The sequence below is a fragment of the Anabrus simplex genome, chromosome 5, assembly GCF_040414725.1.
Source record: "Anabrus simplex isolate iqAnaSimp1 chromosome 5, ASM4041472v1, whole genome shotgun sequence".
In the NCBI taxonomy this organism is placed as follows: domain Eukaryota; kingdom Metazoa; phylum Arthropoda; class Insecta; order Orthoptera; family Tettigoniidae; genus Anabrus; species Anabrus simplex.
This window is the reverse complement of record NC_090269.1, coordinates 131,237,525-131,254,524: the sequence shown is the minus strand read 5'-3', so window position 1 is coordinate 131,254,524 and position 17,000 is coordinate 131,237,525. Positions and strand designations below refer to the sequence as shown.

Genomic DNA, 17,000 nt, shown 5'->3' with positions numbered 1-17,000 from the left:
TTCGACAAATAATTACCGTGGCTATCCGTACTTTCGCTAAGTAAACAATAAAATGGATTTAATTACAAACAGAAATTACAAAAAGGAATCTCGGCTATAATTCAGTAATACTTACTTAAAGTACGATATATCCTTGGTTTTATTACTCCGATTAGTACAACCATACGCTGAGCTTACGGCTGGCATTCTTGAAAGCGAGAATCTATCTTTTCATTTCTTAAAACTTAGGGAATTAAATTAGCATGCACGATCTCCCTGTCACCTCAACATATGCTCTCGCGCCAATTCGCTTTGTTTTGACAACCGTTAACATGGCTGCCCCTTATCAACTTGCTTCAAGCAGGGAGCGCTGATGTCAGGTATACAGCCCCTCTATGTTATTCTAACTCGGCTCCACGTGATGATTCTGAAATTCTCAGCTTGTACCCAGTCGAAGATTGGCAGATTGTCTCTTGCGTGAACTTCTTTGCCTTTAGCTGCCAGTTGCTAAATCATCATGGCGTCTGTGTTGGGACGAAAAGCGTATCACAAAGCTTTTATGTTCCGCCGTCATTGGCCACGAAACGGTAACATGTCGTAAAAAATTATAAAAAGAAAAAAAAATGTGTTTCCTTCACATGCATAATTATCTTATTGCATTTTCGTTGTTAATGATTGTAATCGTTTTGTTGTAATAAAAATCATTTTAGCCGACTCATGCCTTCACATAACTTTAGTAACAGTACCGGTATGCTTATATCTTTATTTTTTTTATGCTATTATTTTCAGATGTCGGTAGATGCATGTCGAAAGTGGGATTTATTGGCCTCGGAAATATGGGCGCAAATATGGCAAGAAATTTGCTCCAAAAGGTTAGAACACTTAACTGCATGTCATTGGTGTAACGAAGAATTATTCTTCAGAATAAAATGACTTGCCTAAAATCACTTTGAGAAGTGGATATTAGAGATATTTCTGCTTTCGAATATTAGAACCGTACTTGGCATAATGAGCAAAAATACTGGATTTGTCACATTTCATGTGGTATATTACATATTTTTTTTAAACAGGCAGTAGTTACAATACACACACACCTAGAGGCTTATCTCAAAATATCTAGGGCATTCCACCATGTTGTTTCAGTTGCACCCAAACTGTTTATTTTGATATTCCTGGATAAAATTAGTTGTTGCCCACTCTTGAAGTCTACATTCACACTTTGGGGAGATCTAGCATGAACCAAACACACACCGATGGGAGGTAGAGGCCTGCCTGTACACCCCACTGGCTCGACCACGAAGATGCGCTAGAGAGTGGAATGAGGGAGGAACCAAACGTGTGTTATAGGCCTTTTTAATAACTCCACCTTCTATCAAACCAGTTTGTAATTTTGCAAACGTGTCTAATATAATCAGAAGGAATGCTTTTCCGGAGCTTACAAACTACGCTTGTCAATCTGACTGGCCTGTAATTTTCTGCTTTATGTTTGTCACCCTTTCCCTTGTACACTGGGGTTACTATTGCAACTCTCCATTCATTTTGTATAGCTCCTTCATGCAAACAGTAATCAAATAAGTATTGCAGATATGACACTGTATCCCAATATTAGTCGCCTTCTCTATCAGGACGTTGTCTTTATATCCAACTACCTTTACATATTGCTAACTGAATACTTCTGCTTTAAAGTATCTAGGTATACATATCCTCCAATTGCTCCCTAAAATTCATATGGCTGCCAATTATGTTTGCCGTCAAGTTATCCTTAGCTGATTTTTTTTGCTGAATTCATTTTCCTAGTTAGCTCCTTCTATCTCCCCTTACTCCTTACTCCTGCAACCATTCCTAACACTCTTTCTAATCTGTACTTCCTTCTTAATCTCTTTATTTCCCTATTATAATATAACATAATACCGAGTTTGATAGCTGCAGTTGCTTTAAGTGCGGCCAGTCTCCAGTATTCGGGAGATAGTGGGGTCGAACCCCACTGTTGGCAGCCCTGAAGATGGTTTTCTGTAGTTTCCCATTTTCACACCAGGCAAATGCTGGGGCTGTACCTTAATTAAGGCCACGGCCACTTCCTTCACACTCCTAGCCTTTTCCTGTCCCATCGTTGCCATAAGACCTATCTGTGTCGGTGCAACGTAAAGCAACTTATTAAAAACAATAATAATAATAATTCCTTACTCTTCCTTACCACTTTTAAAGGTACATATCTGTTTTTGTACTCCTCGACAATTTCTTTAAACGCACTCCATTGGCTGTTTACATTTTAATTTACCATTTTCCATTGATCATAATTGCATTTTTTAAATTTCCCCCATCCCCCTCGTATCAGCCAGATAGTATTGCCTAATAGTCTTACAACATTCCTTTCTAACATATATATTTTGAACTCTGACAAAGACAGCTTCATGATCACTTACACCATATATCACTTCAGTTTCTCTATAGAGGTCATCTGGTTTTATCAGCACCACATCTAGAATATTTTTCCCTCTAGTGGGTTCCATCCCTTTTTGATTCAGCTGTCCTCCCCATAATAACTTATACACCATTTGTTGGTCATGTTTCTGTCATTCCCTTCCCAGATAACATTTGGCAAGTTCAGATCATAATACCAATATAAATGGTCTGTTATTGGACATAAAATTTTCCAGCTAACTCATTCCTGGTTGCCAGCGTTTCGCCCCAGTGTGCTAAGTTGGGCTCATCGGTTGGTAAATGGCACACCTACCAAAACACATGGCTAGTGCATACTGTGGCCCATTTTTTTATTGGTATTATAAATGTACTCATTTGGGACAAATATTTCAGGTTCCCTATGGCAATCAACATCTATATCATCTGATGGCCAGGCAGGCATCAATTTTTGGTAATGAGACAAAGTCTCTCGTAGTGCATTGGCACTGCCGGTGGCTCCAAGTTGCGTACGCAGTGGCCTCCACGGTATGCACTAGCCATGCCTCTTGGTAGGTGTGCTATTTACCAACTGATGAGCCCAACTTACAGTAGCACACTGGGGCAAAACGCTGACAACCAGGAATGAGTTAGATGGAAAATTTATAATGTTCAGTAATGGACCATTTATATTGGTATTATAAATTTACTCATTCGGGACAAATATTTCAGGTTCCATATGGGAATCAACATCTATAAGTTCAGATCACTCGCTACAATAACGTTCCTCTGTGTGTCGTTCCCCACATAGCTGATTATCTTATCAAATAATTCTGCATCAGCGCCAGCCTAGCCAGGTCTGTACACCCCAAAAACATCAAGTTGCCTATTGTGTTTAGAGATGAGTCTTAGACCTAAAATTTCATGTTCCTTATCCCAATTCCTATTACAGTATCCGGTAAATATATATATATATATATAGGGGTCAGTGACCTTCGATGTTAGGCTCCTTAAAACAACAATCATCATCATATATATATCTGTCAAATTACTTAATTCTATTCCTTTCTTTACAATACTTCTACAGTTTAACACTAACAATTTAAATATCATCCTTGCTTGAATTCATGCTTCCTATACTGTCATTACTGATCCCCCAGATTTCATGTTTTGCTGTGCTGATTGGCTGTATATGCCCCACTCCTGTCACATTGTAGTAAGGTAAAAAATGACTATGATGATGATGATTATGATGACGATAAAGGTGGATAGATACCAGAACACAATAATTTAATTATAATGTAGAAATTTCATTGCATAGTTTTTAGTATGTGCTAAGGAATTGGCAAATAGGCTTTTGATTTAAAGAGCTAGAAAATGTATGAGACAGAATACAAAGAAAAAGAATGCTGAACATGTTGGGATATTAAGGTACCAAATGTAAATTGTGAAGGGTAATTTGCTAAATGTTGATGGGAACGGGAGTTCTCGGCTCTGATACAACTGTGATCTTTAACCTACTATCTCTATGCAAGCTAAAGGTGGCACAACTACGCACAAAATGAGTTTTGTATGCGGGTGAGTCCATGTGCTGCAGCATGAGTAAAAGGGGAGGAACATTCACTTTGTTGCTCCAAAAGTGTTCACTTCGGCTCCTCGTACTTTGAATTCTATTGTGGATTAAAATCTCAAGTGAGCAGCACAACAGTAGTTATTCCCTCTCCACTACCATCCTTCCCCTCCAAGATCTTGGCTCCACACAGGTTTGTGCCACCAAGTAGTAATCTACCTCTACCTGCTTCGATTCCTGTTAAAGTTTGTGGTATTTGTGATTAAATGCGACACTTCTCTGTAAAACTGTGACACCTCAGTATCTTTAAAAGTTGATAGCAATTGAAGGGATGTTAGACAAATATTACTTTCATTATTATTACCTTAAACCATTATTATAAGTAGTATATATTGGAGAGCATAATTGGCTAAGAGGCATATTCTTAAAATATACAAAATTCTATTTTATAACTACTGACCAAGTTGGTCGTACAGATGGAGGCACACAGCTGTGAGGTTTTATTTGTTAGATAGTGAGTTTGAACCCTACTGTCGGCAGCCCTGAAGATTGTTTACCATGGTTTCCTATGTACTTTAATTGAGATCACAGCCACTTCCTTCCCACTCCTAGCCCTTATCCCTTCATCACCATAAGATCTATCTATATCGGTGCGACATAAAGCAACTTGTAAAAAGAGTATGTATTTTATTACTATGCTGCAGCACCACTCACCCACAGCAAGTTGCCATATTGGCACTCATCTGCTAGCTGATAAACACCGTGCTACATCTGCACATTACTTAGCATATTACATGATACGATAAGTTACCTAATGCATTTTTATTTTATTTTAGTTTTTTTTCATTGGAGCTTTGTTGATATGCTGTATTATTCCCCAGTTCATTAGCTACAAATACCTTTTACTCAGCATAGCCTCCATTCAATTCTATGATTTTCCTCCACTGAGATATAAGAGCCTGTATACCCGCTGCGGTACTGTTCAACAGGTTTCTTTCTCAGCCATGTCTGGATTCACTTATAACCTCTTTATTGGTATCATATTGCCTCCTATGGAGTGCATCTTTCAGGGAACCGAACAAATAACAATCAGATGGTGCAAGATCCAGGCTGTAACGTGGTTGACAAACAATCCACCCACATTTTACGATTACTTCACGGATGCGCAGGCTTGTGTGTGCCCTTGCGTTGTCATTTGAAGGAGGATATTGTGGACATTTTTATGGGGCAAACTACAGAAATCGTCTCTTCATTTTTTTCACATTCTCGGTGTAAACTTCTAAGGTTGTTGTATGAACAACAGGCAATGTGTCTACCAGAATCCCAAAAGACTGAGGCGCTAACCTTGACAGCTGAGGGTCTTGACTTAAAACTTTTCTTCCAAGGAGAATTTGGGCCATGCTACTCCATGGACTGTCATTTGATCTCAGGCTTGCTGAGCTGAGTGGCTCAGATGGTTGAGGTGCTGGCCTTCTGACCCCTACTTGGCAGGTTCAATCCTGGCCCAGTTTGGTGATATTTGAAGGTACTCGAATATGTCAGCCTTGTGTCTGTAGATTTACCGGCACATAAAAGAACTCTTGCGGGACTAAATTCCGGCACTTCAGGATCTCCAGTAACCGTAAAATTAGTTAGTGGGACGTAAAGCAAGTAACATTATTATTATTATTATTATTATTATTATTATTATTATTATTATTATTATTATTATTATTATTAATCTCAGGTTCAAAATGATCAGTCCATGTTTCATCTCTTGTGATGATTTTATATAAGAAATCATCATCAGCCCCGTGATGTTCAAGCAGTTCTGCACAAATGGTCCTCCTCTGTTCTTCATTATTGTCGTCAAGTTAGGCACTTAGGGACCTATGTGGAACAAACCTTTGAGTAGCCTAAGCGGTGTATAATTGTGTTGGCACTACCCACAGAGATTTCATGTTGAGTAGCGACTTCTTTTATTGTTATTTACCTATGCACCAAATAAGCCCGTCTGCTCGTTGAACATTTGCCAGTGTTACAGCTGCACGTGGCCTTCTTGAACTTTGAAGAGCTGATAGTTTCACTCTACTTTTTTTGTGGCGTGGATGCTCTGCTTACCCAACAAATGACTGTACTCCTATCCATTGCCTGATCTCCATAAACATTTTTTTAAGTGCCTTTGAATATTTGCAACAGTCTCCTGCTTCACAAAAAGAGATTCAGTCACAGCTTTCTGCTTTGTACGTACTTTATGCGCAGTAGCCATTTTATAACAAAACTGTTATGCTATCATGACAATGACAATGATGAAACTTCCTGGCATTGCCAAGAAAGGTTTGTAGTTGCTGTACATGAAATTTGGTCCTTCTCCAGAATCTCATTTCACAGTTGAAACAACATGTGTAATACTTACTGAATTGCCTGAGATAAAACTATTTCTGATGAAATTAAAAGACTAAAAACTAGGGGATCTAGCAGGCAACAGAGATTTAGAGGAACTTCCACTAGAGCTCCTATTTCATCAAGCTTTTGCTTTGTTAACACAGATTGTCTTCTATTTAAATAAAAAAAAAAAGAACTCGGTGGTGTAGAAGCTCTTCACTGTATTATGTACCATTCCTATTAGAGACACACTAGGAAATTTGTGGATGAATTCAAACTGGCACTCCTGAACAGACAAATACTTCACATAACACTCTGCAATGAAAACACGTTCTAATGTAATATCACTTCTGAAACAACACTTTACTCCAAAACATCAGTACTTAAAGTACACTGCCAAAAATTAACACTAAAGCGATGGAAACAATATCAACTCTTTCTGAAGTCAATTAAGTGACTTCATTTACCAGTCTCATATATTAACATTACATCGCAGCACTCGGCTGCATATGGTGCACTTACTATATGACAAGCATTGTGCTTACATTGCAAGATCTCATATAAGATCACCTTCTGTACAAAGTGACAAACACTATGACTCTGATAATAACTTGTTCTATTTCCAAAAAACATAGATTGTAATGTAGACTATATAATAAGATTTTTATACAGTCTTAAAGAATTTATCACTACTTGATAGCAGTGCTATGAGACATTGAGACAGTGTCTACCCTAGAAAACGGGAGCATAACATATTTTGAAAATTTAAAATTCCACTTAAGAATACTTCCATAACATAGCATTTGCATATATTTCTACATCTTTTCGGTTTATTGAAGCAGCATTCAACGCTTTGAAACGACTGACCGCTGCAACAGTGCCTCTAGCAGACTGCCACACTGTGCTGGCCAGTGTTGGTGACACATTTTCCAAAATGACTCAGCCACAGGGTAACAGCACACAGTAAGTTAATAGGAAGCGCATGCGCAACAGCGGAAGCAATTGGAGGAAAATACCAGTACATGAGACGTTCTCTTCAATGTTTCGCTGATCAGTCAAACCTCCAGCTAGTTTGTTGCTCTGTGTAGCCTCTTGCATCTCTTGATCTCTGTTTATTTCTATGGCATGGGCTGTTGTGGTTGTGTTACTTAGTATTACATGTAATATGCTATGATGTTATGACATTTTAGGTTTCCTTCCAGGTGCAGTAATCAGACTTAGAAATGTGCGATTTAAACATACTTGACCTTACTGACATTTTATTAGTCAGAGCACTCTGTTGCTGCTAATCACAAACCTATTTTGTACCTAACATAGTGGTACTATGCGCAAGTAAAAGCAACCCATGGTGTTCGCCGCGTGGTGGTACTAATTACAAGTAGTCTCATGATTCTAATTCGATCATCCCTTGGTCGCCCCTTACAACAGGCAGGGTATACTGTAGGTATATTCTTCGTCTGTGTTCCCCACCCACATATTAACATATGAAGAGAAATGCAAACTGAAAAATAAGAGACCTACTGCTAATTTAATTTGAAGTCAGAAAGATGTAAAATAGTCTGAAGCGTCAAATCTTAATGTTATTCTAAATACAATTGGTTGACAGATAGCACCAAAAGAAACAAACTCTAGAGCTATGTTTGTCTTCTTTTTGATAGTGAAGCTGCATGGAGCCAAGAGGGTTTTGTGATTGCAAGAATCTTTGAAACGAAACCATGGAATATCAGGCATCACAAAGCATCTAAGGAACGGGAAAAGTTTTCACATACTAGGTCGAGGTCGAATAGGCCCTGTACATTCTGAAAGCTCGCGCCTTGCTGCTGTTAGTCATTATGAAAAAGTGGCTGATAACGGAAGGATTCTGGGTCATCTTGTCCAATCCCCTGTGGGTGGGGAACACAGACGAATATACCTACAGTATACCTTGCCTGTTGTAAGGGGCGACCAAGGGATGATTGAATTAGAACCATGAGACTACTTGTAATTAGTACCACCACACGGCGAACACCATGGGTTGCTTTTACTTGCGTGTAGTACCACTATGTTAGGTACAAAATAGATTTGTGATTAGTAGCAACAGAGTGCACTGTCGGCTTTTACAGTACCTGTGATTAGTACCACTATATGAGCGACAACATGGTTCTGGCTTGCCTATGATTAGTACCCACTGTATGAGGAACACCACGGGATAGTATGAGTCCCTGTGGTTAGTACACTTATGTGATGAACAGCGTAGGTTTGCATTGCCTGTAAATGGCGCCGCAATGTGCAAAACACCATAAGTCTGTGTTACCTGTGCGAATTACATTACCAGTGAGTAGTACCATAATATGTGGAATACTGCAAGTCTACGCTACTTTTGATTGTACCACAACATAACAAATACCATGGTTCTACTCTTTTAGCGATAAGTACCATTATCACCATTGTGAGGGGCCCATGACTTGGATTTTGGACCCCTTTAGACTACAAGCATCATCGATTCAGTATTGTGCTATAGAAGCAGCCCCACCGAGCTCGATAGCTGCAGTCGCTTAAGTGCGGTCAGTATCCAGTACGAACATTAAAACAAGAATAATAGTTAAACACCACCTTTCCAATACTTATCTTTCCTATATTTAGGAAATAAACATTACAACAGGCGTTGTAAGATGGGACATGTTTCGCTTAACAGTCGTAAGCATCATCAGCCGAAAATAAATCTTAGCCTAAAGTTAGGTCAGGGCCCTGAATTAGTGTCCTTAACATATATGGCACCCTAAGAATCAACATTTATATTTATAAAATGAAAATAGGCTTAAACTAGTGTGAGAAAACATGGAATGTTACAACATGGCTAAGAGAAAAAACACAATCGAGTTGAGACAGAGGATAAGAACAGAAAGTAGGCTACAATACAGAGCTGGTAGTGAAATAATTAAAATCATTAGGATATCATTGTTACCAGTCAGTCAATCAGAATGTTCAAACATAAAAACAAGAGTGAAAATATATAAGAGTGTTCATCATGGCTGAGTTAGAAAAAACACGTAATCGTGTTGCCAGAGGTTAAAAACATAAGGTACAACACAGAGCTGGCAGTGTAATATCAAACTCATGGCTGCCAGTCAGTTAATAAGAATGTTCATATATAACAAAACATGATGGTTATATTCTTTTAAGTGAAGAAATAATTAAATCCCACTCTTGTATAGATACGTGAGAACGGGCGAGAGAAATCATATGTTGTAGCAGACATGGAGTAGTAACACTTCAAACAGGATTGATCACACCTGAAGCCGCTTCATTTTTGCTGGGAGTTCAAGACCAAAACGGAAAAAAATAAGATGCCAAGTGCGTGAACTGAAATCTCTTATGTTGGATGAGCGTTGACCGGAGATAGTAGGTTCAAATGCCACTGTTGGCAGCCCTGAAGATGGTTTTCCGTGGTTTCCCATTTTCACACCAGGCAAATGCTGGGTCTGTACCTTAATTAAGGCCGCGGCCGCTTCCTTCCCACTCCTAGCCCTTCCCTGTCCTATCGTCGCCATAAGACATATCTGTGTCGGTGCGACGTAAAGCTAATAGAAAAAAAAAGAAGCAGTCTCTTGGTCAGTAATACTATTGTTTTATGTCAGTTTCTGTGACTGTGAGGCATTGCGGGTCGGATCCACTGATTGTTTTAAATTCATATCTATCCATTCATTCTTCGTTCTCACATTTTGAATTCTGGTCAGTGGAGGATTTTGGACTTTTAATTTGTCATTACATTTCGTCTCATTTCGTACCATTAGGGGCCAATGACCTAGATGTTAGGCCCCTTTAAACAACAAGCATCATCGTCATCAAACGTCTTGTCCAGGTTGTCACTTGCCTTGGTGAACAGGAACTTTCCCTTCGTGATCAGCATGTGGATGAAAATTCAACACAAGGGAAACTATCTGGCTGGAGCTAATGGATTTACTTGCTTAATAAGAACATGAAATCAAAGTACATTTAAAAAGCAATGGTGCATTTAGAGGGAGATACAGTACCATTCAGTATGATATAATTGAATCTATGACGCATGTGTTGCCGGAAACCATAAGGAAGGAGGTGCAAGGGCTCAGTTTATTTCAATTCAAAAGAACGACACAACTGGCATTTCAGGCAACGCTCAAGTGAGGATCATATTTCCATATGCAATTGATGATAAAATTGAAGAAAGATTTCTTTTCTTTTATGCTTCCAAGTACAGAAGTGCTGCAAATACATCCCAGATTAGTCTTCTTCTTCTTCTTGTTTTATGACCGCATAGGATCACTTTAGTCAGTCCATTGCTCAGGTCTCTTTGAAGGGACTGTTCGGTCTTTGCAGTCCTCCCAGTACTTCTTCAGATGCTCCAATCTTCGTGCCCTTTCCTCGGTTGAAAATATGCGTGTTGTTTGTTTGTTTCCCGTAAGGGTAAAGCGGAGGTTGGTATCCTTGAGTTTTGTATTCAATTTTATCTTATTTGTGGTGTCTTCTGTTGTAAGGCCTATTTCGTTCAGATCCTCTCTTACTTCTCTGATCCATTTACATCCTGTTGTGGTATCTTTTGAGATGAGATTGTGTTGTACTAGTTGTTTCAGAAGTCTCAAATCCTGCATCCTCATGATATGTCCAGAGAATCCCAGTCTCCTCTTACGCATAGTATCTGTAATGGGTTCTAGCTCTTTGTACACGGCTTTGTTAGGTATTATCCGCCACTGTCCATCCTTCTGGTATTTTTTGTTGATGCAGGTCTTTCCAATCCTCCTTTCAATTTTCTGAACTCTGCCAGTCTTTGATTGTTTATTCAGGTGAAAAAGTGTTTCTGCTATATTAGAAAACGCAAAAAAAAAACAAAAAAAAACCAGGGAACAAGTTAGTCTGCCAGGTGTAAGATTGCGGGTGAATGGAAAGGCATACAGTGTATCATGAAATCAGTCGTCCGAAAGCACTGCTATCACACAGAATCAATCTAGTGTTTTTTTATGTTTCGAAGAAAATAAAACAAGCTAAGCTTTTTATTAGTAACCTCGTATGTTTCACTTGATTCTTCTTAGTAGGCCTACTAAAAGAAGTGAGCTGCTCTGTGAACAAGGTTTCTGACTTCCTCATCACAGTGATACCGGGGAGGAATTATCACACTCGAGCTGTACCAACAGGAGTACATTGTTTCACTGAAGATGAAGACTTCAATTGGGATCAAGTTTCCACCAGCTCTGCATACAGTGTTGCAAACAAATTATGAGATTCAAATTTTGTTTTCTCACTTTGTTCTTTCAACAAAGTTTTCCGGTTCATAGATCAAGTTGAAACTGGTCTCTGACAGGGCAGTGTACTATCCCCAATACTATTCATCATAGTCATGGATGAAATTCATAAGAACATTAAACAGAGATTGGGAAGACAAGCAACAAAAGCTATGTTGTTTGCAGATGATATAGTGATATGGGGTTAGGTTGAAATGGAAGTACCAAAACAAGTAGATGTATGGAATCAAGACATAGGAAAATTTGGCATGAAATTAAGCACAGAGAAAAGTAAAACAATAGTGATGACAAGGGGAAGGACGGAAGGAAGAGGAAAGATAAAGCTGAATGGTAAAATTCCAGAAGTGGTTAAAAGTTTCAAGTAGTTGGGAAGTGTGATCACAGAAAACGGAGGAAATTGGAGAAAGTATACAACAAGCAGACAGCTTCTACCAGAGGGTAGAGGGTATTTTGTAGAACCAAGATGTCCCGAACAAATGTATGAAAGTATTATATTCAACCTAATATGAACCCTTACTAACTTACGCAGCTGGATCGTGTACTACAGCAAAACGAGAGGAGAGTAGAATACAGGCAGCGGAGATGAAATTCCTAAGAGTTATCGAGGGCAAGACCAGAAATGATAGAATTAGAAATGAAGAGATAAGGAGAAGGGCAGGAATCTTGAAACTTCAAGACAGGATAGAAACAAAGCTAATGTGGTATGGGCACATGATGTAAATGGGAGAAGAGAGAGTGTCAAGAAAAGTTTTCTCACAGAAGTTAAAAGAAGAGAGACCCCGAAAGAGATGGACAGATTCAGTGTGGGAGTGCATAGAGAAGAGGGGAGGAAAACCAGAAGTACTTAAAAAAAGGAGAAGAGTGGTGGAGAGACAGGCAGCGATGGGGGTCTTTGATTCACAATACTCACCGAGCTCGATAGCTGCAGTCGCTTAAGTGCGGCCAGTATTCAGTATTCGGGAGATGGTAGGTTCAAACCCCATTGTCGGCAGCCCTGAAGATGGTTTTCGGTGGTTTCCCATTTTCACACCAGGCAAATGCTGGGGCTGTACCTTAATTAAGGCCACGGCCTCTTCCTTCTCAGTCCTAGCCCTTCCCTCTCCCATCATCGTCATAAGATCTATCTGTGTCGGTGCGACGTAAAGCCAATAGCAAAAAAAAAATTCACAACCTGACCCAGGAAGCTGGAAATGAGAAAAAAAAAAGTGATGATATAATATGTTCAACATTATTCAGGTCAAAGGGTCATTTGACATAAACTGTGTAATAACGAAGGCACCATTGTTGCATGTTGCCCATCAGATAAATGACAACAAAACTTGATGAATAAAGTACTCAAGAATTATGCTATTTCTCAGACAAGATATTAGATTCATTTTATAGTGCTTACTGACTTAGATTCCAGGATTTCAAGAAAATAGGCTTTGTTGAAGTTCTAAATAAAAAATAAGCCCATGTCCTTACCCCAAGGCGGTGCAGCTCTTTTGAGGCACACCACCAGTGGGACCTGCACGAACCATTTTCACCACATACCTGCCTTCTAGCCAGTCTCAAATCTCTGACAGTACCGGGAATCAAACCCAGGCCTCCGAGGACGGCAGCTAATAATGCTAACCGTTACACTATGGAGGTGGATAACTTCTAACAAGCACATATAAGGGCATCTTTCTTCCTCAGAACAAGTTCATAAAGTTTATGAAAACTTATTCTTTGATGAAAGACTGCTAAAGCATGAACTAATTACTGTATTTACTCTAATTCCAAAGATCATGTCACCAAATTGACTTTTGAAATACATTTTCTACACGTCTCTGGAAACACAGCTTGCCCGGTTGAGTGTCTCGGACGGTTAAGGCACTGGCTTTCTGAGCCCAAGTTGGTAGGTTCGATCCTGGCTCAGTCTGGTGGTATTTGAAGATGCTCAAATATGTCAGCCCTGTGTTGGTAACATTACCACCACGTAAAAGAACTTCTGCAGGGAAAAATTCTGACACCTCGGCGTCTCCAAAAACTGTTAAAGTAGTTAGTGGGACGTAAAAACCAATGACATTATTATTATTAAACACGGCTTATGAAGTTTGTACACTTTACTTCAAGCTTCCCTCTGACAACTTTTTGTAGTGAACACAGCATGAGTGCTTTAAAACGAATAACATTTCTGAGATATTCCATTAGTAATGAAAGACTGTTCCTTGGCCAGTGAGGAGACGCGGTTTTCTGAATTTGGTGAGTTACCTAAACTTAAGGAGCGCTTTACTGATGTTTTTGCAGAAAGGAAGGATCGACGTATCGAACTGTACAAAAGTATTTAGGTGAGATGAGCTTCTCAGAAGTTTGCCTGAAGTACTTGGATCTTTATACCGATTTTTTTTTTTTTTTTTTTTTCAAAAGGTATTATTGGTAGCTCAAGAAAATCAGTATGTCTCCCCTTACTTTACAAAGGAAAGGATTTATTGAGTCTCCTATTCAAAACATATATATCCATTCTAATCAAACATGTTTCAGCTCATTTTTTAGCCATCTTCAGTGAAAATATTAAAAACTACATGATTTATGTTAAAAGAATGTTATTAAAAAACATGATGAGAAAGAATGTATAAAAACATATGGAACATGATGAAGTTAATACAATGTGAGGTAGTAGCAAATACAGTAGAGACAATACGTGACACTTACGGATTTAACCTTGTTAAAATGGGAGACAATTCAACGGTGGCGCTCCTAGTGACTTGACCTGAAAAGTCGCGCTTAATTCAAATATAAATGGAAATGCATATACGAAAATGGATAAATAAATTACGTCTAGAAAGAAAGTATTATTGATATATTAACTTCGAAGTTGCTAAAACGATTCTGGATAAATGAATGAAGAATTATTAAGAAGGTTATTATTTAAAGACTGAAATTAGACATATAAACAAGATGTGAAATGGTTTGATCTTTCATTTATGCATTACTGCCTGAACTTTTACAGTTAGATTTGTCTTTTTTCTCATTTAAGAAACATTGTATCATCACATTAAGACAATTGTCAAAAATATCGGCACATTCCTTACACACATGATGCAATGAATTAACATTTAAAAGCTGGACAATTTTCCTCTTAACATGAAGCCTACTAAAAGAAAATCTATAAAATTCCGGCTTTAATATGAGAAGAGGAACAAAAGAAAGAAAAGTATGAAAATGTTGTCGATAGTGATGCTTTGACAATTAAAATTGAAATAATTGATAAGGAGATTCCACCTATTCAATACCAAAGAATAGGTGGAATCTCCTTATCAATTATTTCAATTTTAATTGTGATATTCTTCAATACGGAACAATGAAATTTTTAACTTTAAGTGATGCTTTGAGGAATATTTACGTACAATTAGAGTAAAAATGTAACATACCCTTGGCTGTATAATCGAGGATTTTTAAAGTCACTGGCCTAGAAATGATCTGAACAGATCTTATAATTCTTATATAAGTGTAATGTCCCCTCTTTCTTGTACACCTTATCCAAATCACTTCTGTGACATTTCAAAACCCACAGATCACACCTACAACAACACATTGGTATTGAAGGTTAACCGCTGCACTTTACAATAAAATATGCATATTATATTTTAAGCCAGTTAAAATATGGGTCGAGCAGGTCAGAAGATTATGAAGTACTATAAAAATCTCTTTGTCACGGGAAGAATATATATGTAAACACAATATTACTTACACTTTCTTGTCACAAGGGTAGCGAAAGAAAGACAGCGCATTCTTCTCTACTTCATAGTTACTGCAGCCAAACACAGCACATACCTTTCCCCTCATGTTGAGAGGAGATATCAAGGAATGACACACGCTACTATTTAATTATGTGAACTCACTGAAAATGCATAAATAACACCAAAAACTTCACACACAAATACACGTGCTCGTACGACAGAATCAGTAGTTCTCAGGTCTACTCGCTAAAGAGAGCTCCAATAGCTGTCCCTCGATATCTCGCTCAGTGTCGCGTATTGTCTCTACTGTATTTGGTAGTAGCAAGGTTGAGAACCTCTTAGTTTGAAAGTACAGTATGTCACACTAAAAAACGAGAATGAAATCACAAAAATAAAACTTGAGAAACAGTCTATCTTCATTGAGTCACATGCTCGAAAAGTCTAGAGGGCAACAGAGGAGAGGAAACAATGCCAAGTGTTGCGTGTGTGACTCTGTAGTGGAAACAGTTAATAAAATCCAAATCTGTAATGGAAAAAATGAATATGTATATGTGAGAAGCTTGGGCAAATAGATGAAAGATAAACAAAAAGAAAACTTTAGACTAATTGCCCTCTCGAATGGCCTGACCTCAGATTAGAGATCCCGCTTCCACTGGTAGTGCTTGTAGCTGGCTCAGCTGTGTTTGCGAGGATAGGGGAAGAAGTGAAAGGAGTGAGGAAGGGAGGCACTAAGCCGGTGGGGAGAGAGGGATGGAGGGGTATTTTTGAGTTGGAGATCTGGAAGCAGAGTTTGTTTTTATTATGGAATTGTTGACACAGAAATGGAATGAACGTTTCAAGTAAAATGTGTTTTTTTCGTTGATCTCATTTAAATTATAAGAGGGGTTTCTAAATTGATCAATATCAATATGGATGTTCTCAAGAATGCTGAGCAAAGTGCCCTTTTGCTCGCAATGGAGGATCTTAAGATCTTGATCAGTTGTTGTGTATTCATGACCAGATTCTTTATGATGCTGAAAAACTATTATATTTAAGAGAATTCAGATGTTCAGTGTACCTTATTATGAAGTTGCGACCTGTTTGACCGATATAGACGGAATGACAGGATTGACATTCTAATTTATAAACTCCGGTGTTCAAATATCTATTATTATTATTATTATTATTATTATTATTATTATTATTATTATTATTATTATTATTATTATTAGTATTATTATTATTATTGATAGTGTGCAAATTGAAAATTAGTCTGGAGTTGGTATGGGAGGTTCTAAACGCTATTTTGATCTTATGTTTTTTTTTTTTTTTAACATTAGAAATTTGCTAAACGCTATTGTTGTTGAAAGTGAAAGTAAAGAACTTCTCTTTAGGAGCAGATTCTTTTGCTATAGTAGTCTTAGGTCAAGGTCCTAATAAAGCATTAATGGAGTTTAAGCAACTGATCATAGATTGAGCTGTGGCCAGTCATGTTTGGAATAACAAAAATTTAAAAAAGGGTGAATCTGTCCACACACACAAATATGAACTTATTACCATTTCCTTTCAGTTTTGGAAAGTGCCCCACATATTCAATGTACAAACGCTCCATAGGGTGAGTAGCCTTATGAGAAGACAGTAAACCTAATTTAGTATTCAAAGGAGGCTTGCTAACCATACAAATTTTACAGGATTTGACGAACTTCCTTATTTCTCATTCATAGATTTCCAAATGAAAAACTCGTGAATTTT

The 17,000-nt window shown here is 38.1% G+C and overlaps 1 protein-coding gene across 3 annotated transcripts in view; it reads left to right on the top strand.

The window, feature by feature from the left end:
* The first annotated feature begins 414 nt into the window (after positions 1-414).
* The window catches only part of LOC136873846 (3-hydroxyisobutyrate dehydrogenase, mitochondrial), a 74,198-nt gene continuing 57,612 nt past the window's right edge, over positions 415-17,000 (top strand). For 2 of the 3 annotated variants that reach the window (XR_010860181.2, XM_067147124.2), the window contains exons 1-2: positions 415-566; positions 769-851. Coding sequence is in view for 1 of the 3 variants with exons in the window: in XM_067147124.2 (XP_067003225.2) it covers positions 497-566; positions 769-851 (153 nt within the window). In the remaining 2 variants the exon portion in view is untranslated. The remainder of the gene's footprint in view (positions 567-768; positions 852-17,000) is intronic. The other variant, XR_011018261.1, reaches the window with a different exon arrangement.